At 49.2% G+C, this 23,910-nt stretch overlaps 6 protein-coding genes across 6 annotated transcripts; 2 read left to right on the top strand and 4 right to left on the bottom strand.

The window, feature by feature from the left end:
• Window positions 1-94: 94 nt before the first annotated feature.
• On the bottom strand, window positions 95-3,440 carry GGI43DRAFT_388435 (SPX domain-containing protein; the record flags this gene model as incomplete). The annotated part of the gene is made up of 4 exons (XM_083204071.1): window positions 95-647; window positions 727-835; window positions 893-3,292; window positions 3,359-3,440. The coding sequence occupies 4 exons, from the start codon at window positions 3,438-3,440 to the stop codon at window positions 95-97; spliced, it is 3,144 nt and encodes a 1,047-aa protein (XP_083055681.1).
• A 544-nt stretch (window positions 3,441-3,984) lies between these two features.
• GGI43DRAFT_426164 (P-loop containing nucleoside triphosphate hydrolase protein) lies at window positions 3,985-12,082 on the bottom strand (the record flags this gene model as incomplete). The annotated part of the gene is made up of 8 exons (XM_083208605.1): window positions 3,985-4,130; window positions 4,187-4,964; window positions 5,024-5,374; window positions 5,433-6,573; window positions 6,642-7,002; window positions 7,905-10,898; window positions 10,959-11,876; window positions 11,953-12,082. 8 exons carry the CDS (start codon window positions 12,080-12,082, stop codon window positions 3,985-3,987), a joined length of 6,819 nt encoding a protein of 2,272 aa, XP_083055680.1.
• A 906-nt stretch (window positions 12,083-12,988) lies between these two features.
• Window positions 12,989-15,138, top strand: GGI43DRAFT_269618 (uncharacterized protein). The gene is made up of 4 exons (XM_083201063.1): window positions 12,989-13,789; window positions 13,887-14,586; window positions 14,648-14,955; window positions 15,029-15,138. Exons 1-4 carry the CDS (start codon window positions 13,261-13,263, stop codon window positions 15,097-15,099), a joined length of 1,608 nt encoding a protein of 535 aa, XP_083055679.1. The 5' UTR covers window positions 12,989-13,260; the 3' UTR covers window positions 15,100-15,138.
• Window positions 15,139-15,680: 542 nt separating this feature from the next.
• GGI43DRAFT_388432 (major facilitator superfamily domain-containing protein) lies at window positions 15,681-17,613 on the bottom strand (the record flags this gene model as incomplete). The annotated part of the gene is made up of 4 exons (XM_083204070.1): window positions 15,681-16,126; window positions 16,192-16,334; window positions 16,392-17,000; window positions 17,066-17,613. The coding sequence occupies 4 exons, from the start codon at window positions 17,611-17,613 to the stop codon at window positions 15,681-15,683; spliced, it is 1,746 nt and encodes a 581-aa protein (XP_083055678.1).
• A 1,549-nt stretch (window positions 17,614-19,162) lies between these two features.
• GGI43DRAFT_417814 (acyl-CoA N-acyltransferase) lies at window positions 19,163-21,480 on the top strand. Its single transcript, XM_083207468.1, has 3 exons — window positions 19,163-19,436; window positions 19,500-20,914; window positions 20,977-21,480. Exons 2-3 carry the CDS (start codon window positions 19,898-19,900, stop codon window positions 21,337-21,339), a joined length of 1,380 nt encoding a protein of 459 aa, XP_083055677.1. The 5' UTR covers window positions 19,163-19,436; window positions 19,500-19,897; the 3' UTR covers window positions 21,340-21,480.
• Window positions 21,434-23,844, bottom strand: GGI43DRAFT_269313 (uncharacterized protein). Its single transcript, XM_083201062.1, has 2 exons — window positions 22,649-23,844; window positions 21,434-22,582 (listed from the first exon to the last, which is right to left on the bottom strand). The coding sequence occupies exons 1-2, from the start codon at window positions 23,317-23,319 to the stop codon at window positions 21,529-21,531; spliced, it is 1,725 nt and encodes a 574-aa protein (XP_083055676.1). The 5' UTR covers window positions 23,320-23,844; the 3' UTR covers window positions 21,434-21,528.
• Between the last annotated feature and the right edge of the window lie 66 nt (window positions 23,845-23,910).

Raw genomic sequence — 23,910 nt, 5'->3', positions numbered from 1 at the left:
ACTCCAAAGAAGAAGAAGAGAAAGAAGAAGGAAGAACACCTAGCTATGAGAGAAGGAAGAGAAAAAAGAGCAATCCGAAAAAAACCATGGGTGTCTAAAAACCTCTACTCCAACTGGGCCTTCTCGAACCATTCGCTTTAGCGCCCGTTGCTTTGTTCAAACAGCCATAATGGACAACTGTGTTATCCGTCAACACGGCCACTACGCTACCGCCCATTCTCATTCCACCAGCCAATTTCTTGTGGCACACGACGCAATGCCTCTCGTCGGTGATCACGACATGGCGATTCCGGCCGCCCTGTCCTCCGGGTTTACCGTCGCCTAGCTGTAATTCCGCGGCCACGGATATGCCTTCGGCCTTGCGCAGGCCGGCCATTATGCGGGATTCATTGACGAGGCTGTTTGCTGCTCGTATTCTCCCGCGGAAATATGCTTCAAGGGAGCCAACGGGGAGATCATTGGGGATCAGCCCGAGGGTTGATGTAGCAGGGAGACGAGAGCCGTGCTTGGAAAGCAGGTCCAGAGCTGGCTCGAGGTTTGGTTTGTGAGGCGGAGGTGGTTGAAGATAGAGGGAAAGCAACGTGTGATATACAGATGACGCTGATTCATCTGGGTCATCTGAAGGGGTTGTAGATGGGGCCTGCGATCTATGTGCGCGATTACAATAGCTAGATAAAAGTCAGCAGCAGTCACTTTAGATATCGACAGGGAGTTATTGCAACGTACTCTTCTGCTTTGACATAGTCCTTCATCTTGAATACATAAATCTCTAGAGACTGTCGATGCTGTCCCATGTTGCTTAGGACAACAGCTTGAGCTTCATAGAAAGCGGGATCTGTGTGATATTAGTATGCTTTTGTTGATTCTAGTTGTTAGACTAAAGGGTTCTTACCATCTTTAGGAATCAATGCAAATGCCTTGGTGAGACTGTATACTTGTCGAGATTCTCGCAAGAATTTGACAAATCTCTCCTCAAGATCATCCCAATCATGACCCCTCTCACTGTTACTCAGGGCTGAAACATAGAGCTCGACAAGTCGATTGTGGAAGTCCGCCGTGGTATCATCGAGCTCCATGATTATGTGCTCCAAATATTGCCGCTCAAGTTTCGGGTCAAGATCTCGTAGGTAAGGTAAAACTTTCTCGGCTGGTAGAGTTTCCGCATTTTCTGTATCGCCAATAAAAATCTCCATTGCATACTCCGGGTTCGCCTTCAACGTCCATTCTGCATGCTCAAGAATGAGATCGATTTCTGAAGGTGGAAGGCTCTGAAGATACTGTATGGTGCGATCTGGACCGTGTAGAGCTGGAGCTGCTTCATTTGGCTTCGGGGCTGCGCCAAATTTATGTAACAATTCCAGGGCTGACTTGTGCAGCTTCTTGCCGTGGAAGAAATCAATCAACTCTGTGTAGCGGTCGTGCTCTAGTAGCTTTTCATTTACCACGTCTGGATCGCAAAAGTTCGGAATGCGAAATAGAGAACCGGCGAGGGACGGCTGCGAGAACATGTACGCGCGAAATAGAGTGGTATCAACTAAGCGGAAAGTTTCGCGCAGCTTTTGCTCACGTTCTTTGTCAGATTCATCTGGTGTTATCTTGAGAAGCCTGTCTTCAGCCTCTGCTGTTGAACTGGGCTGATCTACCCGCGGCTTCAGTTTTCCGGTGACTGGATCAATGACACGCTGAAGGCGAGCTCGAGTGCCAGCAAGATAACTGTTCAGCTCCAGGACAGCCTTTGTAAGCTCTTTGCCCGAAAGGGGTTTGTCCTCTGATACTGGTGATTCTTTGGCGTTGTCCGAGTCTTCTGTTTCTCCATCCTTTTTCGTCGAGACCATTGAAGCGACGTCAGTTGGTTTCTTTTGGGCCCCCTTGAAGTATTTCACAAATCCTCCAACCGTAGGGGACTCAGCATGTTCGCTAGTGGTAATTTCGGGACTATTCGGCCTTGTTCCATTTGTCTTTTTCACTTTGGTTTCTGCTTTCTCTTGGGTTTCCTGATAATTTGCCCATCTAGACAGCTCACCTGCTATGAGAGGCGGGTACATCCTCAAGACTCGCTCGGGCGGGGCATGAACATCATCTTCGTTCATCAAGTCCATCGACTGTCGAAACTTCTTTTGTTTAAAGAGGCCTTCTGCCTTGAGCATCTTGACCTCTCGGAGAGTCTCTTTCTTGTTCTTTAACAGAGCATCCTCAAGCATTTGTAACACGCTAATGGCTTCGTCAAACCTGCCAGCCTCAATGAGCTCTCCGATCTGAGAATCATAGTCCGTAGCTCCCATTTTCCACACGCAGCGGTCACTGGAGATGTGAAATCCTTTGCCAGCATGGGCTAGGCTCGAAGTAGGCGGAGGAAAATGCAGCTGAGCAGCACCAGGCAGTTGAATAGTCTGCATGAGAGACAAGGTGTCGGGGTTCCGAACCTCGAGTGAGCCTCTTGAGGGAGGTTGAAGAGCCACAATGTAGGGATAAGAGTATCCGATAGACTCGGGCGCAGATTGCCACGGTATTTGCCTCTTCTCCAAGGCCTTGCCCTCATCGTTGACGAATAGCGTATTGATGTCCTTGGCAAGGAGCATTTCACCATCAGCCAACTTGGCGGCTAGAGGCTTGGGTATATAGCTTCCAAGGCCCATGTATCCCATTCCTGCGCTGCTCACAGCTCCAAATCGGCTTCCTTGACCTGATACTCCCACCGCACCGGGACTCACAATGTCCTCGACCTCTTGCGTCACGGCATCTACAATGAAATACCCTCCATTCATGCCGCAGACTATCTTCGTCGCGCTCGCCCATGTTATTGATCGAATAGACTCGGAAAGTACCACTTCGGAGACGTCATTGTTCAGCTCGCTCTCATGCCAGTTCCACAACAGCAGTCGCCGCTTGACAGCAACAGCCAGTCGGGTGATGATTTCGGGGACGCCAGTGTCGGGATCTCTAACAATATTGGACGTGATGGCAAAGCAGGACGCATTCTTGGTTCGCGAGAGGGTCTCGATGAGATCGTAGGATTGTAGGTCGTGGAGAGATACGTGGTAGTTGGACAGGGAGACGATGATGTTTGCTTCCTTTATGATTGCTAGCTGTTCTATCGCCCGCGTAGAGAATCGTTCTACCTCGCGTAACAAATCTGTCGGCTTGGCGGCCGAGTCTGCGGGAGCATGGTCGCCATTCTGGGGAGGAGTCGCATTTGCGGTGTGTGGAGGCGTTGAAGCGCCGTTAGCGGGAAGTTCGTTGAGGCGGTAGACTCGAAGAGCGCCGTTGTTGAGCCCGACGAGAATTCGGTCACCTATAAATTTGGTCAGAGGCGATCTGGAGAGCAAGAGAGCGCATCAATGAACTTGTTGGTCCTTACCATACGCGAGGATCGTCTCAATCTTTGACTTGTCCCGCTGTCGGAGCTCTATAATAGGGCGAGCTGTAAAGGCGGAGAGCATGGCGTCGGCCAGCTCTGGGGAACGAATCGCTATCTTTTCAAGGTGAGCATCAGAGGACCGTCGATTTCATTAGATCTGGCTGATGTCCTACAGCGTCTGGATCTGAATTCTTGCGACAGAAACTGTTGGGCCCAAGGGTGGCATTATTGCCTGAACAGGTGCCGGAGCTATTCACGTCAGGTTGCGCTATCTTATCCCAACGACGTCAGGGTACTTCCGTTTCAGCTTAGTTGCGACACAGTGCAAAACACGCACAAAACACTGTCGTTGGTCTCAAGTTCTCGTCGGTCTCGAGCGAGAGTCAATCATAAATAACAATCATAAATAAGTATCATAGTGGATGTTTTGAATAATCATTTTTGGTTTCGATTATCCCGAAAAAATAAATAGCTAAATAAAAACAACTGTATGCAATTTTATTTTCTCGCAATGCTTTGCAAATTCGAACCACATACGCTCCATCTACCGTACATATATAATCCAGTTTCTATATGCTCCGTTCGCCCATCAAACATATTCACAGCTTTCTTAACAAGCTCCCCACTTAATCCAAACCTGCCACTTCCATAATGCCATATCCAAGGGTCACTACAACAACCAAGGTAAGCAAACTGCTTGGAACACCTCTGCTGATGAAGTGTTTCACGCTCAGGTAGCGTTGACCGGTAGCGTCTTCTTTCATAATTGCGGCTGAGGGACAATGTTAGCACTTATTATCTTACGTAGGACAGTATTGCAAAACTTACTCATATTGGGGAAACCGCTCGTGGGTAGACCCATCGCAGCGCTGCACATCAGAACGCCACCCATAACAAGGAGGTTGGGGTGCGGCTGGTCCATAGCCACGCCCACATCGTACACCAGAGGGAGGAAGATGAGGGCGGCTACCGTGTGGCTGATGAAGGTAGCAATGACAAGAATCAGCGAAGAGAACACAACCAAAACACCATATAAGCTCATGCCCTCGACCTCGCGTGAGACAATCTCGGCAAGGGTATGAAGCAGACCCGAAGATCGGACAGCCTTGCCGAGCGACAAGCCGCCTGCAGCCAGGATGATGATAGTCCAGGGAAAGTTGTTGAAATCTTCTTTGGTCAAGATACCAATGCCAAAGAAGAGCACAATGGGAATGATGGCTACAACGCCCATGTCTCCAAATACAGACTCCAGGGTATGGCTAGTGCACCACAAAACGATGGTGATGATGGTAACAATGGATACGAACCACTGTCCACCCGTAAATTTCTCCTTAAGAGGGCGGATGGGTGCGATGGACGTTCCCTTGCCAGGCTGGAACGTGACCAACAGAAGTATCCAGATCATGACAATGGAGACTATGCCGACAGGAATGACAATGAAGAACCACTGCAGCCAGGTAGGCTCAGGTTGCATAATTCCCATGGCTACGACGTTTTGCGGTGACGCAATTGGTGATAGCATGCCACCGATGTTTGAAGCAAGAGCGATACCGATGATTACGGCCTTGGACATGTTTGAGTCTGACGGCAGAGTTCGCAGCATGGGCTATGAAAACAAATTAGATATATACGTCAAGGGATTAACATTATTGCTAATAAACGTACCTCAATGATGGAAAAGCAGAGAACGGGAGCAGCCACGTTGCTGATAAGCATAGACGCAAAGGCGGCAACAAACATGTTCGCAATCAATACAGTTCTCGGCTGAGTGCCAGCTTTGCTCAAGATGAGCGTCGCAAGGCGCTTATCGATTTTGCACTTGGACAGGGCAGCAGCGAGGGTAAAACCGCCAAGTAGTAGCATGATAACAGGCGACCACATGGCAGAGAAAATGGCCGAGGTGGCTTCCTTTGAAGTGAGTCGTTTTTGAGGCTTGGTAGGGTCCTCCTCACGAACGACTCTGAGCACGACGGCCAGGAAGGGGATAAGGAGAGACGTAACGAACAATGGGATAGTCTGTAGCAGTAATTAGTGAGAACGTTTCCGAAATTGACATTAGATGGGTTGATAATACCTCAGTAGCCCACAGAAGACTGACAAAAACAAGAAGTGCCAGGCAATTCTGCTGCTCAGGGTTCTGTAAGATGGGAATAAACAGTAGCAGCAAGAATGCCGTAACAGATATGAAGAGAGTGAGCACAGAGCTGTTGGACAGCCATGAAGGCAGAACGATTCTGCCGATGGGCGTTCTGATCTGTGTTTCTGCTGGTCTAATCTCATCGTCACCCTGCAATCTCTTGGGTGTGATACCAGAGTCTTGTCCTAGCAATGTCTGGCCAATTCTGGCGGCTTCACCTCTTCGTTCGATACCGATCAGGTCTCTCCATACAGTGTTGCGCTCCCAAACAACGTGCTCTCGAAGATGAGAACGCAAGTCCTTTCTAGCAAGTTCCTCATCGCCACCAGTGACGACATCAGCGTAAGCAGCCTCCATCTTGGCAATGTTTTCTTCGAGCAGTTTCTTGGTATCTGGCTTGAAGGGGTATGCCGTATCGACATAGGTGCTGATGTAGGATGATCGCAGCTCTTTATCAAGAATCTTGTCGAACTTCTTGAGAACCTTGCTAAAACCGGTCTTGTTAAGCTGTGCGTATGACTTGAGCTCGCAAAGCTGCACATAGAGGGCTACTATGCGCTTCTTCAGCATAATGGCGGACGAGTACAGCGTCGAGCCGAAGATGAAAGATTGATCGCCATAGTCATCTATGGTAGTGCTGTATCTCCTGGATCGACCAAAGTCTGAAGATGCAGCCATGTCTGGGATGCTGGACACAGTCTTTCTCCGGCCATATCTACTGCCACCTTTGCGTCTCGTGAGGCCGGTGGTTTCGTCATCGTCGGTCGCGCTATCATCGTCATCGGAGCCATGGCTATGCAGGCTAGTAGGTCGAGCGTGGGTGCTTTGGGTTTCGGATTGCGTTGGGCGCAATGTAGTAGATGTTTCGAGAGAAGGGCCTTCTCCCACATCGTGTAGAAGCTGACTGACTTCCTCGAGCAACTCTCCTTCCTTGAGAGAGTAGAAGGAGCAAATCTTTTCTAGCTCAACGCCTAGTGATTTGCTGAAGACTTCCTCTGGCTCCTCGGCTGATATAAGGGGTCGTGATTCAGCATCGCCGGCTCTCGCTTGGTGCGCGGTCTTTTCGAGCTGGTATATCCTAAAGAGGTGGCCGGACTGGTTAGTTGACGAGTTGGCTGATATTCAACCCAGCGCAGTGCTCCTTACAGTTTCTTGAGATTGCTGTACGCAATGTAGTGGCTGCTCCAATCAGGAACAGCGTTGAACTGAATGCTATGAGAGAACTTCATCTCGTCTCGTGTCTCTAGCCAATGTCGCTTCGATGCCCGTTTCTCTTGTCGTCGACGCTCGCGGTCTTCAGTCGCCTTGCGCTCTGCGATTTCTTTATAGTCGGAGAGCTCGTAGGTATTGTCGCTGTCCAGTAGTTGAACAGGAGGCGTCAGGTCTGGCGTTGGAATGGGAGAATTGGATGGCGACGAGTCACTTTTCGCAGACAATTGTACGCTCCCTCCTCGCTCACGGCCACCGATTGAGCGTGTATTGTCGTTACTAGAGTATGTTGTCGAGTCTGTAACAGGAACAGAGGAGGAGGGATTGCCCGGCCGCTCCTGGGGCTGAATGGTGATAAATTGATGTGCAGTGCAGCGTTGTGCTTCGCCGGAGCCGATGGATGATGGCTGCGATGGGGTCTCGTGGCTATCGGTAGGTTGACATGGAAACCCTCAATCAAGCCTCAGTCAAGCCCTGGGCGCTGTACCAATGGAACTTTGCGATGCCCTAGCCTCTGTCTAGCCGCTCTTCGGATCTTGTCAACCATCGGCGTAATGGCGATTGCGGCGCTATCCGGAAGGCTCCAGAAAAAGTTGCACCCATTACGCACGGTAAATCGGCGTGCTGTGACTGGTTCAGGGGGGAGCATGTGACCTGCAGCTGACAGCCCTGCGCTAAACGGTAGAGGTTCAGGTTGCGGTGCAGGGAAGAGAGGACGGTAATGGCGGAGCGCACCCGCTAGATGGCGGCCTAGCGACGCTGCTTTCCAGCGGCCCATGCACGGCTATAGCCTTTTCTACAACGCTCGAAGCATCCACCATGGCTTCCCGCAATGCAGGGAGGCTTCCGGCTGTCAGGCTACCTCGTTTTCGGCAGAGCCACACCTCCATGATATATCATATCCCACCTTTGCGACGTGAGGGGGCGGGCAGATGACTTGCTCTTGAGACCTCTTCTCCGGCAATGTTAGCGATGGTGCCTATTCCTAGGAGCTGATGGTTTAGCTATATATTCCCCCTTGGCGCCCGCCCATAGCGTCTCGATCTTCCACGTGTTGGAATTGTGTCTGGTTATTGGTCGATGTATTACAGATTCTATTAGTGCTTGTATTCTATTCATCCCTAACTCTACAGCCGAACGACGCAGCTTCACTATCCTACCCCAACATCTGCTGCAGCGCATTAATCCTATACGACTCACTTCTCTCCACCAGTTCCTCGTGACGACCTTTGTCGACCACTTTTCCGCCCTCAACGACGAAGATCACGTCAGCTTTGCGGACCGTGTGTAGCCTATGGGTTATGGCAATGACGGTAATGCCTCTGGCTGCCTGTTCCAGGCCTTCTTGCAGGGCCCTTTCGCTCTCTGCGTCGAGAGCACTGGTACTCTCGTCGAGCAGCAGAAGCCGTGGTTTTCGGACTAGCGCTCTCGCAATAGCCAATCGTTGACGCTGGCCCCCGGACAATCGAGATCCGTTGGGACCGCATTCCGTATCATAACCTTTCGGAAGTGCCACGATGGTGTCATGGATATTAGCCAGTTTGCAGGCCTCTTCAATCTCCGAGTCGGTGGCTTCGTGACCTGGCACAGCACCGAGTCCTACGTTGAATTTGACGGTTCCATCAAATAGGGCGCAGTCTTGTGGCACTACGGCAATGTCATGACGAAAGTCCACACCTTCACGAGCACAGATGTCGACTCCGTCGATCTCAACCGCTCCACCAGTAGGGCGATACATCCTTTGGACAAGTGACATGATTGTGGATTTACCAGCTCCTGACGGACCCACGAGACCACAAAATTGGCCGGCTGGGATCGTAAATGATGTGTTCTTCAGAATCTGAATATGTGGCCGAGCAGGATATGCAAAGGATACGTCTCGGAAAGTAACGGTGGCGCCACCGCGGTTTGACTGGACCCCTTGGCTTGAAACTGCGTTTGATGCTGCCTCGACATCTTTCTCTCCGCGTGACACATTGCTAATCTCGGTCTCCGTCGCACCAAGGCGCTTGGCAGAGCCAAGGTTTATGAGACTCAGGATTCTGGATGCTGCTGCTCTGGACCGCGAGACCTCGGGAGCTAACGTAAACATCTGGCCCCATAGCTGGGCGCTCACAAGCATGGCCATGAGAATAATAAAGAACTGGGCTTGGCTGTACTCCCCCTTTGTGATCCTTGTTGAACCCCACCAGTACGCAAAGGCGTAAATAAGGTTGCCGACGCTGTTGGCGATGGCAAGCCAGAAGTTGGTATAGGCACTTGACAGAGCCATCTCCTTCTGAGGAGCTTTGAGAGCACGACGAAATGTGTGTAGTATTTCATCTTCGATAGCCAGCGAGGATACGGTCTTGTACGAAGTAACAGCTTCAACCGTAATACCGAGAGCGTTTGAGAACGCTCCGGCATGCTTGCGCTCAAAGCGTGACAAGGAACGTACTTGCATGATACCCGAGCCCAGAAGGATAGGGACAGTAACTAAGCACACAATGGCAATTTTCCATGCAATGATATGTGACAGAATGATGGCGATGAAGAAGTTGACAACAATGGAAAACATTGTTCCCATAATTGACCCGCTGAACCCGCCGACGGCGGCAGCGTCTGCCGTGACGATGGAGAGCAATGATGCTGGTGAACGGCCCTCTGACTGGTGCCACTCCAGCTCTTGTTCATAGAGCGAACGGAATGTGAGCACGCGAATATTGTAAAGGAGCTTTTCTGCGACATAGCCGAAGCCGTACCAGCTTCCCGTATAGGCGAGCAGCTCAACCACGGCTAGCATAAAGAACAAGCCGCCGAAGAACTTGCCTGCCCATAGGATTTGCTCGGTTGAGTTGCAGGGGCTTACTTTCTCGACGGTATTACCAAAGATGACACCTGCCGAGGAGAAAGTGCCGCCGACAATGACGGCAGAGAAAACGGCCAGGAGGAGCATCAGGAGATGTGGGCGAAGCATGAGGCCAAACATTTTGATGATTTTCCAAGCTGACAGATCGGCATCCAGTGTTTTATCCTCTCCTTCGGCGGCCGCCTGGCTGGGTTCTTGCTCAGTTGACGAAACCGCATCTGGTACATCCTCTTTCAGTATTGCAGTTTCACTCAGAGAAGATTCCTTCTCCGAGAAAACGATTTCAGTTTCACCCTTGGTTGTGCTGGACAGAGATGGTGTATCATCCTGTTCTTTGGAAGCCAAGTTTTGTAAACGGACCATGCCAGCGTATGAACCATCAAGGGCCATGAGCTCTAAATGTGTGCCTTGTTCGATGATTTCACCGTTATTCATAACGATGATGTTGTCTGCGTTTTTGATAGTGGACAGGCGGTGGGCGATGGCGATAATGGTCCGGCCCTTGGATATGGACTCAACTGCTGTCTGGATGCGTTGCTCGCTGGCCGAATCAAGAGATGCTGTCGCTTCATCCAGAAGAAGAATCTTCGGGTCTCGGATTAAAGCGCGAGCAAACGCAAGCCTTTGCCGCTGTCCGCCACTAACGAGCTTTCCTGCTGAGCCGACAAGAGTTCCATATCCATATTCAAGTTTGTGAATGAAATTTGACGCATCAGCCAGAGCAGCTGACTGGCAAATCATTTTCACGAGCTCGGCCATATCCGGATTGTATGCCTGAGCGATTGTGGTCAAATCTTGTCCATTTCTAACCTTCTCTGCCACCTCGGCAAGCCCATTTCCTAGAATAATGGATTGGAACTTTTCATGTTTCTGCCATGGCGAGTTGAACAGTCCCAATGCGATGTTCTCCAAGATTGACCGATCCAGCAGCGACGGCTCCTGTTGAACCAAGCTGATGAAGCTTCTCAAAATTTTCACATTTATTTCCTTCAAATCATGTCCGTCAAGCAGCACTTTTCCACCTTGGGGGTCGTAGATCCTTGTTGCCAGGCCAGCTACTGTAGACTTGCCGCTGCCAGACAGTCCTACTATTGCAGTATACTTGCCGGCAGGGCAGTCGAACGAAACATTTTTGAGCACGAGCTGATCTGGTCTAGAGGCGTAGGCGAACGAAACGTCGCGGAAGGAAATGGAGGCGGGGGAAGAATCTGGGAGTTTTAAGCCGGAAGTCGATCTAGAGTTTATGGTGGCTGGAGTTTCGATGTCTTGTCGTAGTTTTAGGAATGCTGTGGACGCACCACCCAGCAGAGGCAATAGGGGGGCAATTGAGCCAAAAACGACACATGCTGTGATGACAACTGTCAGCGAGATATCAAAGGCTACGATCATTGGATTCTAAAACTTACCATCTACAAGGAGGAAAATAACCGTATAAATCTCTCCCACCGATACGCCATTAGGATTGGCGATGGTATTGACAATCTGGTGGCTTCCTTGCCAAAAAGACAGGGCATTTGCAGCATACGCAATGAAGTAGAGAGTGCCAGCCTGAACTGCTGCAGCAAAGGCCTTTTTTATGCCCCTTTTCTGAGCCGTCATGACATGTGAAGAAAATTTGGTCTCTAAACGCGAGCCTGCGCCAAAGGCTTGGACAACCGCAATATTAGACAGAGTTTCCTGGGCGATGGAAGATGCCGAGCCAATTGCATCAGACATGGCACTGGTATACTTTGCGGTGAACGCACTTCCTAGTCCTGCCATGAGGAAGAAAGCAGGAATAAGAGACAGAAGAATAGCAGCAAGCCTCCAGTTCTTGATAAAGGCCACAATGTAGGCTGTTAGGAAAAAGGACGTGCAGGCGATGCAGATACCGACTTTCTCTGAGGTTCCAGACTGGACGGCCTGTACGTCTGCATTGAGCCGAGATGACAGCTCTCCAGCTTGACGCTTGTCGTAAAAGGTAGCATCTTGCTGCAGAAGTGCTTGAAAGTAGCGGTCTCGGATACGCGCCTCCAGTCGACGGCTAAAGATGCTCCAGCAGACAATGTAGATGTAGATGAGGACAAAGCTAGCAATGCCGATGTAAGTCAGCTCGAGCACCTTGCTATCGATAGAGTGCTGAATTTTTGAAGCTTCGTCCGCGCTAGGGCTGCTGGCATCGCAGCTCGCGGTGTTGAGGTCGTCGACGAGCTGACCGAAGAGGATTCCCATCAGAGGGAATGGCACTCCTGCGGCAGCAGCAGACACCGTGCCTACAGCAAGAAGGACGATGTCGAGCCATGTTGGATTGGCATAGACGAGAAGCTGGAAGTAGGTGAAGAAATCTGAGAAAAACTACATGTATCCAGCCTTCAATGTCAGTCGCGAATTCTGCAAACTTCATATTGAATGAGACCACACTGACCTTTCCAGCCTTGGATTGCTCCTTTTTGTCATTGGAGACCGATTCTACTGCATCGCTGCCATCTTGAGGCGCCATGACAGCTTCAGTCGCAGCATGAACGCTTGCCGCGTCGTCCTGAGTGCCCATTGCTGGCGAATCGCGGATGTGTCGATGGTTATCTCACAAGCCGCACGCTCACACGACCAATATCTAGCACATGAAAAGGATCAAACGGTCTATCAAAGGTAGAATTGCCGTCCAATCTGCGCAGGTTCCGGCAGTTGGGTCAATGTCCGTCTTGCTCTAGCTCTCTCCGACTTGCATGATCGACGGTAGCTAGGACTTGCTTCGGCTCGACTACTGAGAGCGCGACCATGATGTCCTCTTTTTTCTCCCCTACCTTTTTTTTCTCCTTGGCATTGGCATTGCGACTAGCATCAACCCACACAGACTTTGCAGCGTCACTCAAATACGGACTCTTGATGGACTAGCAGGGTCTCTCTCACTCTCCCGCTCTCGCTCTCACTCTCACTGTCGCTCTCTCGCTTCTGGACCGCCGTTTAGTGTGCTCCATATCGCCTGCTGGACTAGACGTATACGTGTAGGTGCCATTATGTCAAGGCCAGCAATATCCACTGTTGCTGCTGCTGCTGGGATGTCGTGAGAAGAGAAGCCGCAAAAGTTTAGCACAAGTACCGCCTTGTTGCTCAGATGTTCCTCGACCCTCAAAGACACACGCCCCTACTCCGCCCCGCCGCCTTGTACCTCTACATGGTTGCATTGTTCCCCACTACTTTTCGGATCAGATAATTTCTCTCGGCACAAATCCCCACTGCACGCGTCCGACGATCGGCTGGGTAGCTTGCGAAAAAACAATCATGGAGACTTGGCAGAGAAATAAGAATTGCGTAAGTGAAATGGTCTTGGAAGAAGAAGGAGAAAAATGCCTCTTTTTCAGGGGTTGTTTTACTCTTCTCGGTCATTCAATCAACCACGCCCTTGCTTTTTTGCTCGGTCTTCGAGGTGGACCGTTCGGCTTCCGTAAACTTCGTGGGGCCGGCATTTTTCATATTCTCACGGCCTCGGTCTCGGATCTGATAAGACTTTTGAGAGAGACGCCCTTCCACATGTACATAGTTTTCGGGGAATTGCAAGCCACCTACCAGATATAAACTAGGAGACCCTTTTGCGTATTGTTTACACCCCCTTGGATGAACTGCAGATCCTGCTCTGATGGGGTCCACTGCAGACTGGACCTTGGCAATAGGTGCTCGTGCTAGACCAGATGGAAGCGCAGTAATGCAAGTGAGCGACAATTAACGACAATGAATTGCTCGGTGCCTTTAGTCGCATTGAAATCGCCAAGTCCCTGTATCGGCACGTCTTTCTCTGCTCGGGCAGCTCGTCGGCACATCGCGGCTCAGCTGGTCTCTTCGTCTAAGCCATCCACCCGCCGGCGCACCACCCTCTGCACCAACAATTCGCCTCTTGCATTGTCGTTTTCCCGCCCATCTTCCATTACTCAGATAAACAGCCGTCTGAGCCTGCATCCCCTAGACCCTGTCCAGATCCAGCACCAGCTCCGTCCTCTTCACAGCTCCCCTTCTCGTCAATTTGCTACTGAAAGCTCAGTCATTCCGCATCAGACCACTATGGGCTCAATTCCGGATTCTGCCCCTGTCGTTAGGGTCTTCATTGCAGGTGGCTCCTACGCTGGCCTCTCTGCGGCCGTCAATCTGCTCGATCTGGGTGATGGCTTTTCGCCTCGCATGGCCCATGAGCGGTACCAGCACCATCCTAGCGTCCCCAAGGTGAACTTTCAAATCACCATCGCCGATGAGAGAGATGGTTACTGTAAGTAATTCCCACTTAAATGCGGTTTACTTTCTCTAAGTATCTGCATAATCTTGGCCTTGAAATCTGGACTTTGAATCTAATAGTAGCCCCGTAGATCACTTGATTGGATCACCGCTAGCTCTGGCGGATGCTGAATATGCAAAGAAAGCCTGGGTCAAGTTTCAAGATATTCCTGGCCTGCAGATTCCCAACGTCCAATTCGTTCAGGGCTCGGTGTATAGCGTCGACTGCGAAGCCAAGACAGCTACCGTTATCGACTCCACCACCAAAGAGGCCATCACTCACCAGTACGACTACTTCGTCACTGCCACCGGTCTGAGAAGAGTGTGGCCTGTAGTGCCCCAGTCTTTGACTCGGAAGCAGTATCTCATCGAGGCTGAAGAGCAAATTAGTGCCCTTGATGGTGCCAAAGATGGCGTTGTCATTGTTGGAGGCGGTGCTTGCGGCATCGAGATGGCTGCCGAATTGAAACTGGTGAAGCCTCATCTCAAGGTTACTCTGGTTCATTCGCGAGACAAACTCATGTCATCTGAACCACTTCCAGATGAATGCAAGGACAAGGCATTGGAGATGGTCAAGGAAGCTGGCGTCGAAGTATTGATGAACCACCGGCTGGCGAGCTCCAACGAAGTCGTTTCCCCAGACGGTACTTCAAAGTATGAAGTCGAGTTTACGAACGGGCATAAAATGGTTGCGAGCCAAGTCATCATGGCCCTTTCCAACAGCACCTCGACAGCTTCATATCTGCCATCATCGGCTACGGATTCCGAAGGCCTTGTCAAGATTATCCCCAAGTAAGCTTTTTTGCCCTCTCTATTTGGAGAAACACAAACTAACACCGCTGCTCTTTCTCAGCATGAGTTTCGAGTCTGGCACTCCCAACGCCGCATCACACTTTTGCGCCGGTGATGTAACTAAATGGTCAGGCATCAAGCGCTGTGGTGCTGCCATGCACGGTGGACATTATATCGCCTACAACATCCACCAAAGCGTTCTAAACCAGGTTGTGGATCATCAACCCAAGTTCCAAGAGCTGCAGGAAATTCCGCCCATGATCGGCCTGGCGGTAGGCAAGAATGCTGTTGCGTATGGGCCTGACGTTGGTGTCGTTACTGGGCCCGAAGTAATGGAGGCGTATTTCAGAAATGATTTGGGCTGGGCGAGTAAGTTAATCCACATGACTTCTATTTTTTAATCTCAGTTGTTATTTCAATATGCTAATGAGTGGTGTCATAGTTTGCTGGGATTATATGCAACTGGGTAACCAAAGACCTGATGTCAAAACACTGGAGACAAAGTCTTCTTAATTACTGGAGATACCAGATTTAGATATAGAGGGATGGACGAGGTAGTCAATCGGCGTCTGAGGAGTTTACAAACTGATTTAACTGCAAGATATATAAATAGAGCATAGAATAAGGAATACCGTATCCATATATATATTCTGCCCCTCACTCTTGCTTCTTTCAAATTTATTTCTTCTGAGCTTTCTCCTGCTCTTTCTTGCGTACTCATATGGGCGATGATATTGTTACAGCTACGTCCGGGATGAAGCTTTAGTCTACACAAGCTGCTCTGGTGGTTGGCTTCAAGTATATTCTGGAAGATAGGATTTACACTGGCCCGGGAACTCTGCCGGGCATCATGAAATCCGAAACAGAGAGAGGCGGCTATGCACTAGTGAGGCCGTTTGCTATTTATATCGGGGAAGAGTACAAAAACGAGGGGAAAGTCGGCCGGTCTAGCTCTACCAACGCATAGTAGGTGAAATTTGTCAGGTTATACATAATTATTCACATTAATTGGACTAATCTATGATACTACAGAAAAATAAAAAAAAATCTGTAGACATAGAGTCCCACCACGGCTTATTCTATCATAAAATAACTTAAAAGACAGTTCCCTTGACCTGCTTGTGCTTTCTCACATCAATATCCCGCCACATGGCTGTGCCTACCACTGCCAACGACAAGACAGCGGTAGCGGCAATCAGAATCATTTTCTGACTATCGCCATAGGCCTTTTGGATAGCAATACGAGCGGGAGATCCCATTGGATAAGACAGCTGGGCCTCCAAACTACCATAGATGGTCGTGAGATTTCCCTGTTCAGACTCTGGGAGATAGAGGGCGAGCTTCTTAGGGAAAACAGCTTGCCAAACAGCAGCTGATACAGTCAATCCAATCGCGCCACCAATGGATGAAGCCATGGCCTCTATAGCAAGCACAACGGCAACATATTGGTGAGAGGTTGCCGCCATGACGGCCGTTTGCTCGCAGATGACAATAGTGCCACCAGCAAAGGCGATGAGGATCTGACACATGATAAGGTAGCCTGCAATAGACAATAGATTAGCGTGATGTGTCTTTAACAATTCAATAAAAGCTTCAATTCTTTACCTATATTAACATCTGGTTGGCGGAAATGAATCATCAAACCAACTGCAAGAATAGTGACTGGAACTCCAAAATAGAGACAGACAGCTTTGAATTTTCCGGTATAGCGAATGGTAAGGCCAACCAAGATAGCCCAAAAGCAAGATCTATTAGGATGTTAGCCATATAAATACCGATGCAAGGGATATCCTCTTTTCTCTTACCCGACACTATAGATTTGGGCCACATAACTGGATTCGGTGACATCGAGGCCGTTTACCACCTGGATGAAGCTGAGGAAGTAGCTGTCCCAAATGTAGTAGCTGACGAAGACAGAAGCTGCCAAGATATTGGCACCAATGACAGTGCGGTCCATGAGAAGCGAGTAGGGGATAAAGGTAATGGGCGCAAAGAACTTCTCCCAAATTCCAAACACGATGAGAGCAACTACTCCTCCAACCAAAAGACCGATAATCAGAGATGATTTCCATCCATCTTCCTGGTATGAATAAATATTAAAAGGCAAGAGGAACATTGCCAGCCCGCCGGATAGAATGAGCAGGCCAATAAGATCAAACTCTCGGCTGTAGTGTATGAAAGATTCGTAAAAGTTACCCTTGCTCTCCCGTGGACGGATCACACCAAGCTTCTTCGCCTTCTTGTTATAGTACATGAAGAGGAAGAAAAGTGGTGAAGTGATAACCGGAGTGATGATAGCAAAAGATCCAAAGCCCCAGTGGAAACCGGGCCCATCCAAGAAAGCTTGAGAGATGGGGCCAGAAAGCCACGTCGTAACGATATAAGGTGAGCTGCTGTATGCAAAAATAAGACCTCTTTTATGAAATTTTTGTTAGTCTTGTTTTATACATACGATTATCGAAGGCAGAATTGAACGAACCGATTACGCAGAGATGTTGTATCAGCAAGGAAGACTGATAGTGAGTAATCCAGGCCATTGTAGCCAACCCAGTAAAATACTTGCGCAGCAGCATAGGTCTCGACATTCTGGCAGGCTGCCATCATAATCAATCCCAAAGTTGTGAACATGATGGAGACTGCGTAGCCCTGTGGGCGTCCAAAGATGTCGAGAATCTTGGCAAGAGTCAACTTCCAGACACCTCCTATGATGCTGCTGATCACATTGACAGTGGGAGTAAGAGAGTGCTCCTCGAAGGCTGATGTGACCCAAGGTGTAAGTGTTCCAGTTGCACCTTGCTGCATAGTGTCGACGAAGTAGATGACCCAGATCATGGCAAAGGCAGTGTACAACGCATGCTTCGTCCATACGGAAGTGATAGCCTCGATGTTCTGTACACCAGCCTGCGCATTGGGGTCAACGCTATCGTCTCCATCCGAGTCTTGAGGGCCGCCAATGCGGACGTCCGGATTGTCTTTTCCAGACTCTCCTCCATCGACATGGTCGTGCTTTTCTTCGGTAATAGCCATGACTTTAATAAAAAGAGTGTTAGTAGCGTATAGTATAATGATTAATCTTGCATTACCACGCTCTAGAGAGCTACATGCAACTGCAGGTGACCCCAAAAAAGAAAACGTGGTTACTCACTGGACCGGTAGTTTGCAACTTAGGAGCTTGACAACTGATGTCCCCAATCAGCAGGGACAAGGCTGCTACTTATTGCCTCCGAAATGGTGGTGGAAAAAGAGGAAGCAGAAGGCTGAAGAAGTTCTAGATTTTGCCGCCGACATGGGTGACAAAATAGACCGTGTGTGAGACACTAGTCGTGGCCAACTTCACTCTGGGCCACTTCCTAGCTGCTAAGATCTAGCAATCGCCGTTGAGAATCGGAAGGTGAGCCCCAATAATAGGTTAGTAGAGAGGAGATTGCAACCACCAGCGCCTAATTAGTAGCCACCTACTCCGCAAGCATGATAGAGCAAGGCCCAAAAGCTCTGCGTGGGAGCAACCCTGCTTCTTCCGTTTTGTTCGGGATGTGGCGGTTGAATCACTTGGTATCCCAGCTTCATACTACGTGGAGCAGTACGACAAGCCGTGTGATGAACTTGTCTTTCAATACTAGTAAAACTCGAATGCGTAATCAATCCAAGGCTCCATTCTTCTCGGTTCATCGGCATAGCTGTTGGTTAAGCTATCGGTTTGTATTATCACACTAATAGAGAGACCCATGGCGTTTTTTGCCGCAAAAATGCCGTTCAGTTATCACAAAATGGGTACTCTGAACAGCTGTTATAACGAAAATCTAATAGTGCGATGACGATGGAGATCATATCCCGGGAAAAAAAATTGTCCATGCTAGCTCGTCGATCAAAGAGGGACCGTGAATCATTTGGATATTACCCACTTGTATTCGTGTACAGTAAATGGATAATAATCTTCGAATAACCGCCTCTAGCTGAGCTGTCTAATACGCAGCGTGACTAGTAGTATAGTCTGTCGTAAACGCAAACTGGCGACGGCCAAGAAGTGCTATTTGTGCTCTTTTAACGGGTATTCGGCACTTGCACGCGTACTAGTAGATCACTTGCGCGAATTCAGCGTCTTGGCCATGTATAATGTTCTCGTGTAGGTACTAAACGTAATGGCAGGTGGAGATTCCCAAAGGAATACGCTTGGAGATTATCAGATCATGTACGCCCGAAGCTGGCGTTTTAGCCGCTCCGACAACCGGACCGTATGTGGAAAGATGGTGTAACCTTGGCTCCAATAAGGTTATCAGATCCGCCTAAGTGCAAGGATCTGTATGTAGGTGGCGCCACTTTAGCGACTGGATCCAGAAGCTCCAAGCATACAGCACCAGCAGATTGCGTTACGGAATCAAAACCTCTGCAGCCTGCGTCGTCTTGGGCGAGCTATTGGGGAAACAAAGTGCCGAAAATGGCGTGTGCGGGCACCGGCGGAGACCCCTGATGGAAGGCCTCATGTTGACTGGAGAAAAATTTTTGCAGAGTGGGATACTGATGTAACCCTGTTAGTTCGAGCGCGGGTTAGATCAGTGGATCTAATCAATCAGTCAGGGAGATAATCTGCTCACGCTTCGGCCGTCGAGCTAAGCTGGGTTAAACTGGCTGGCCGGTTGCTTTTTCTCTGCGTCTTCCATGTGCGTGCTAAGCAAGGGGAGGGTGTGAAGCGAAGAACCAAGACATCGCCAGCTTTGACTGGTGTTTCATGGTTAGTAGCCCCAGAGGCTTTGTATCTGTACTTGATGGCTATGCTTGTGCCTTGCCGGGGCGTTCCACATGCAGCAAGCTATGCGATACATACTTGGACCTGGGTTCTGTGCTGCTGGACCGTGAGTGAAATTCATGTAGAATACGGAGTACGTATAGGCTCATTGCGTGCTGATAACTTGTAGATCCATCGTCACTTACGATGGGAGAGAAAAAGAGGCCCGAGGGCCAGGTACGACGTTAACCAGTAGCAGTATGGTCCATATTCATGTATGCTCCAGCTGAGAAACGAGCTGGTAAAATGCACACGAAGCGGAAAAGCACGGAGTCTTCTCTTTTTGTTGAATTAGCAAGAGCCGAGGCCTCTTGGCAAGTCGCATTGGTTCTTTCCTAATAGGTCTTTTTGATTGTAGTAGCTGTTTTATGTCCTATTTTATCTGATTTGTTTTTATTTTCTCCTCTTTTCTTATCAATCTACCAATACACCATTATTGGTTGAGTATTTTCAGATTCCTCATTGTTCCATTTGTATATCTTCTTAATTTTTGGTTTTATATCCGTTAATTTGTAAAGCTAAGCTACAATGGCTGCTGCTTCTCTTTCTTCAATACCTCCTGATCAGACTGTGATCAAGCTCCCTCATCCCTACAACACCGAATACTCCATCCAAAAAGTCTCACCACAGCAGAATGGAGACGAAAATGCGGAACACTATCGATTGAATATCAAGCCCAATGTCTCCTCGGGAAAGAAACCTCCCGTCGAGCTTCACACATCCAAGGCCGTCTTCACTGAACCAATTGATCTCAAATCGAGTGAGCTGCCACCGCATTCGAACAATAGCGCCTGGGCACGCGCCAGACGATCGCCGGGCGCAACTATTTCATGGGATGGTCTTACAGAGCGTCCCACGTTGGCGCAAGCGTGGATGATTCTTTACGTATTATTCACAACGCGACCTTCTACAGAGTCACTCAGACTGGAGCTAAAGGGAGCAAATGCCATTGTGTTGGGACAGCAGCTGAAGGATGTTGCGCTCGCCGTTGATCATCCACTGCGGCCCCGAGAGAAGCCAGGCCCATCTACAACTACAGATACAGATGTTGTGTTGGCTTTACGGGCCACTTTCTGGCAAGGTGCCGGATCTCCTTTTGGCTCTCGACCTGTTTGGTGCCCTGAAGAGTCTCCTTCATCTCTGCCAGCATCTAACCCGCTGAACTCATATCCCATCACTCCCCTTCAGCATACGATGACCATTACCTCGGCTGGCGATCCGCAAGATCCTGACCGAAGCCAGCAGACGTGGCATCCCGTTCGACCTGCCAAACCAGCCCCAGGCGCTGTTATCTACAGCCGATGGATCCCTCATTTACAAGAAACATTTTCGATGGTATCGCTTGACTGGCAAGATGCTGAGCATCTGAGACTCTTCCACGAGTGGCAAAACGATCCTCGAGTATCTCAAGGCTGGAATGAGACAGGCACATTGGAGCAACACCGAGAGTACCTGCGGAAAATGCACGTTGATCCTCACCAAGTTGCCGTTCTGGCCAAGTGGGATGACGAATATTTTGCATATTTTGAGATTTACTGGGCCAAGGTATGACAAGTAACGCCATTTTAGTTGTGATAAAAAAAAAGCATACTAACTTATTTCCCTAGGAGGATCGACTTGGTAGTTATTACGATTCCGGCGACTTCGACCGTGGCCGTCATTCCCTCGTCGGTGATGTTCGTTTCCGAGGTCCGCACCGTGTGTCGGCCTGGTGGAGTAGTCTGATGCATTACCTATACCTCGATGATCCCCGAACAATGTACGTCGTGGGCGAACCCAAAGACAGCAACTCCACAGTTGTCATGTACGACCTCATCCATGGCTTTGGCCTAGATAAGTTCGTCGATCTACCGCATAAGCGCAGTGCATTTGTGCGCTGCCACAGAGAGCGCTTCTTCCAGCTGTGCCCTTTGGGTGATAACGAAAAGGCTGTTGGCGGAATGAGGATTGGACTAGTGCCAAAGTTGTAAATAAGTGAAAGAGTAGCTAGATGTTCATCTTCAGGTATATCGCTATATTGGGCTCGAGGTTAATGTACTTAATAAAAAAGACATAAATCCAGGTTTATAAAAGTTTAGGACAACTCAATAAATTTCTCTAAATATTAACAATCAACGGTCTATTCTATAAACACACCATCCTCTACACTATATACATATTTAAAGCTTAGATGTCTTAGCCATCTTGCTCAAAAGCTCATCGCCCAGCTTCGCCATCTCAAACTTCCGGATCTTTCCACTTCCTGTTAGGGGCACGTCCGCTGGCACGCCATCATGGCCCAGCCAGAAAATATGCGTCGGAGCTTTATGATTGCCAAGCGTCTTGCGAACCCAGTCTCTAATCTCTTGATCTGTAGGTTTGGTGTGGCCGTCGCCCAGCTCGAGGAATGTTCCAACGACTTCTCCGTAGTGCTTATTCTTGAGGCCAACGACGATGGCACGCGAGATGGAGGGATGACCCATGAGGCGCTCTTCAATTTCCAAGGGGTAAATATTCTCACCACCCCTGATAATAATATCTTTGAATCTTCCAGTGATTGAGCAGTAGCCTTCTTCGTCAAAGACGGCTTCATCTCCAGTGTGCAGCCACAGCACGCCCGCAGCATCCCGTACCATAGTTTCGTTGGTCTTTTCCGAGTTATTCCAGTATCCGGCTTGCAATTGGTAGCCAGCAATGCAAAGCTCCCCACGTTCTCCAATTGGAACGATATTGCCATCGCGGTCGACAAGCTTGGCCTGCGCATGTGGCATAAGAGTGCCTACTGTGGTCAGTCTCCTTGTCATTGCATCGTCTGTGAATGCATTGAAACACGTTGGGGAAGCTTCAGTAAGGCCATAGCTGCTGGTAAATTCGGTCATGCCAAAGCGATTTACTAGGAGTTCCATGAGATATCGTGGAACAGGTGCGCCGGCAATGATTCCCGTGCGAAGCTTGTCGCATTTGAAATTGGGTGGAAGCTCAGCTTGGAACAGGGAATCGAACATGGCTGGTACGCCGTGGATAGCGGTGCATTCTTCGTCTGAGATGGCTCTTAGTGTTGAAGGAATGTCAAAGACTTCGGCTGCATAGACAACTTTGCCACCGTGGGTGATAATCGCCAACAGTCCGAGGACAAGGCCGAAGCAGTGGAAAAGTGGTGGCGGGCAGCAGAGGACATCTTCATGTGTTAGACGCATTCGATCACCGATGAAACGAGAATTGTTAACCAAATTACTATAAAAAGGAGTAAATTAGCAACTGAATATCTGAAATTAGGAAGAGATGAGGACTCAGCCATACTGGTGAGTGAGCATTGCCGCCTTTGGCAAGCCTGTCGTGCCGCTTGTAAACTGCAGATTGACAACCTGGTGAGGTAGCACTTTGCTCATGACTCGATGTAGCCTATCGTGACTTTTTCGAGAGCCTGACTTGACAAGCTCATCATACGTGGTGTAATCACCGCTCTCTTCTCTCAGTATGACAACCTTGATTGGAGAGGCCTCATTGTGTAGGTCTTGCAGCAGCCGGGTGTTATCCGTCCGGCCAATTGTCTTTGTGGTAAAAAACACTTTGCAATCTGAAAAGTTGAGGCCATACTTGGCTTCGGTCGCCGTGTAAGTGTTGTTCAAAATGACGAGAATGGCGCCAATCTTGGCGACAGCAAAGAATACTGCGGCATATTGCTCACAGTTACCAGCCATTACTCCAACGCGGTCACCGACACCAATGCCCATATCCAAGAGGGATTGGGCCAGCGCCGAGCTTTGTTGATTGAGATCGTAATATGTCCATCGCGCGCCAGTCCATGGAATGACGAGACACTCTTTGGTGCCATATTGGTAGGTTTGAAGTTCGAGAAGCTCGCCAAGTGTCAGATCGACGAGAGGAGGATCAGAAGGGCCATGAAGAATAGAGAGCTTCTGAGTGGATGGTGTAGAGTATGGCTGGATAGCCGTTGATTGTGAAGTCATTATGGCAAATGTTGGAGAGAGAATTGTGAGTGTAGATTGCTATAATGATAGCTTTTCTGAGGCTCTCGTCAATCACACTCAGGTGGTAGGCCTATAACGCATCTCTAAACTGCTGGTTGACGGCCAACCTACATAACCGACGGCAGTGCTACATCCTAACTATCCATCCTAGACCCACTACCTCTGGCTACTCTTTGTATCATTTGCTTCAGTTGGTCTAATGAAGCCTAGCTTCCATGTATATCACTTTAATCCAAGGTGCAGGCCAAGCTCGAGACTATTTTCAGGCCAAAGGACGAGCTTCCAAATTTTGACAGAGCCCCGTTCAGCCATCAGAACATCCGAGAATTGCCGAGATTATTACCAAGAGCCAAGTCCACCTATGCGGCGTTTCTGCGGTGCCTAGAGTCATAGATCCGATAATCAGATGATCTGATAAGATTTCATCTTGGAAGAGCATCAAGAAGGTTCCACTTCTGGAAAGCAGAAGCCCGTACAATACGCCATTGGCAAATAAAAAGCACCGAAACCGGTCCCGGCCTTTGTTCTTTGATGAAAATTTTTCTTATCAGATCTTAATCCTGGCTCAAA

Source organism: Trichoderma evansii, assembly GCF_050947405.1.
Source record: "Trichoderma evansii strain SZMC 28006 chromosome Unknown GGI43scaffold_32, whole genome shotgun sequence".
Taxonomy (NCBI): Eukaryota; Fungi; Ascomycota; class Sordariomycetes; order Hypocreales; family Hypocreaceae; genus Trichoderma; species Trichoderma evansii.
This window is presented reverse-complemented; position numbering and strand designations above follow the sequence as displayed.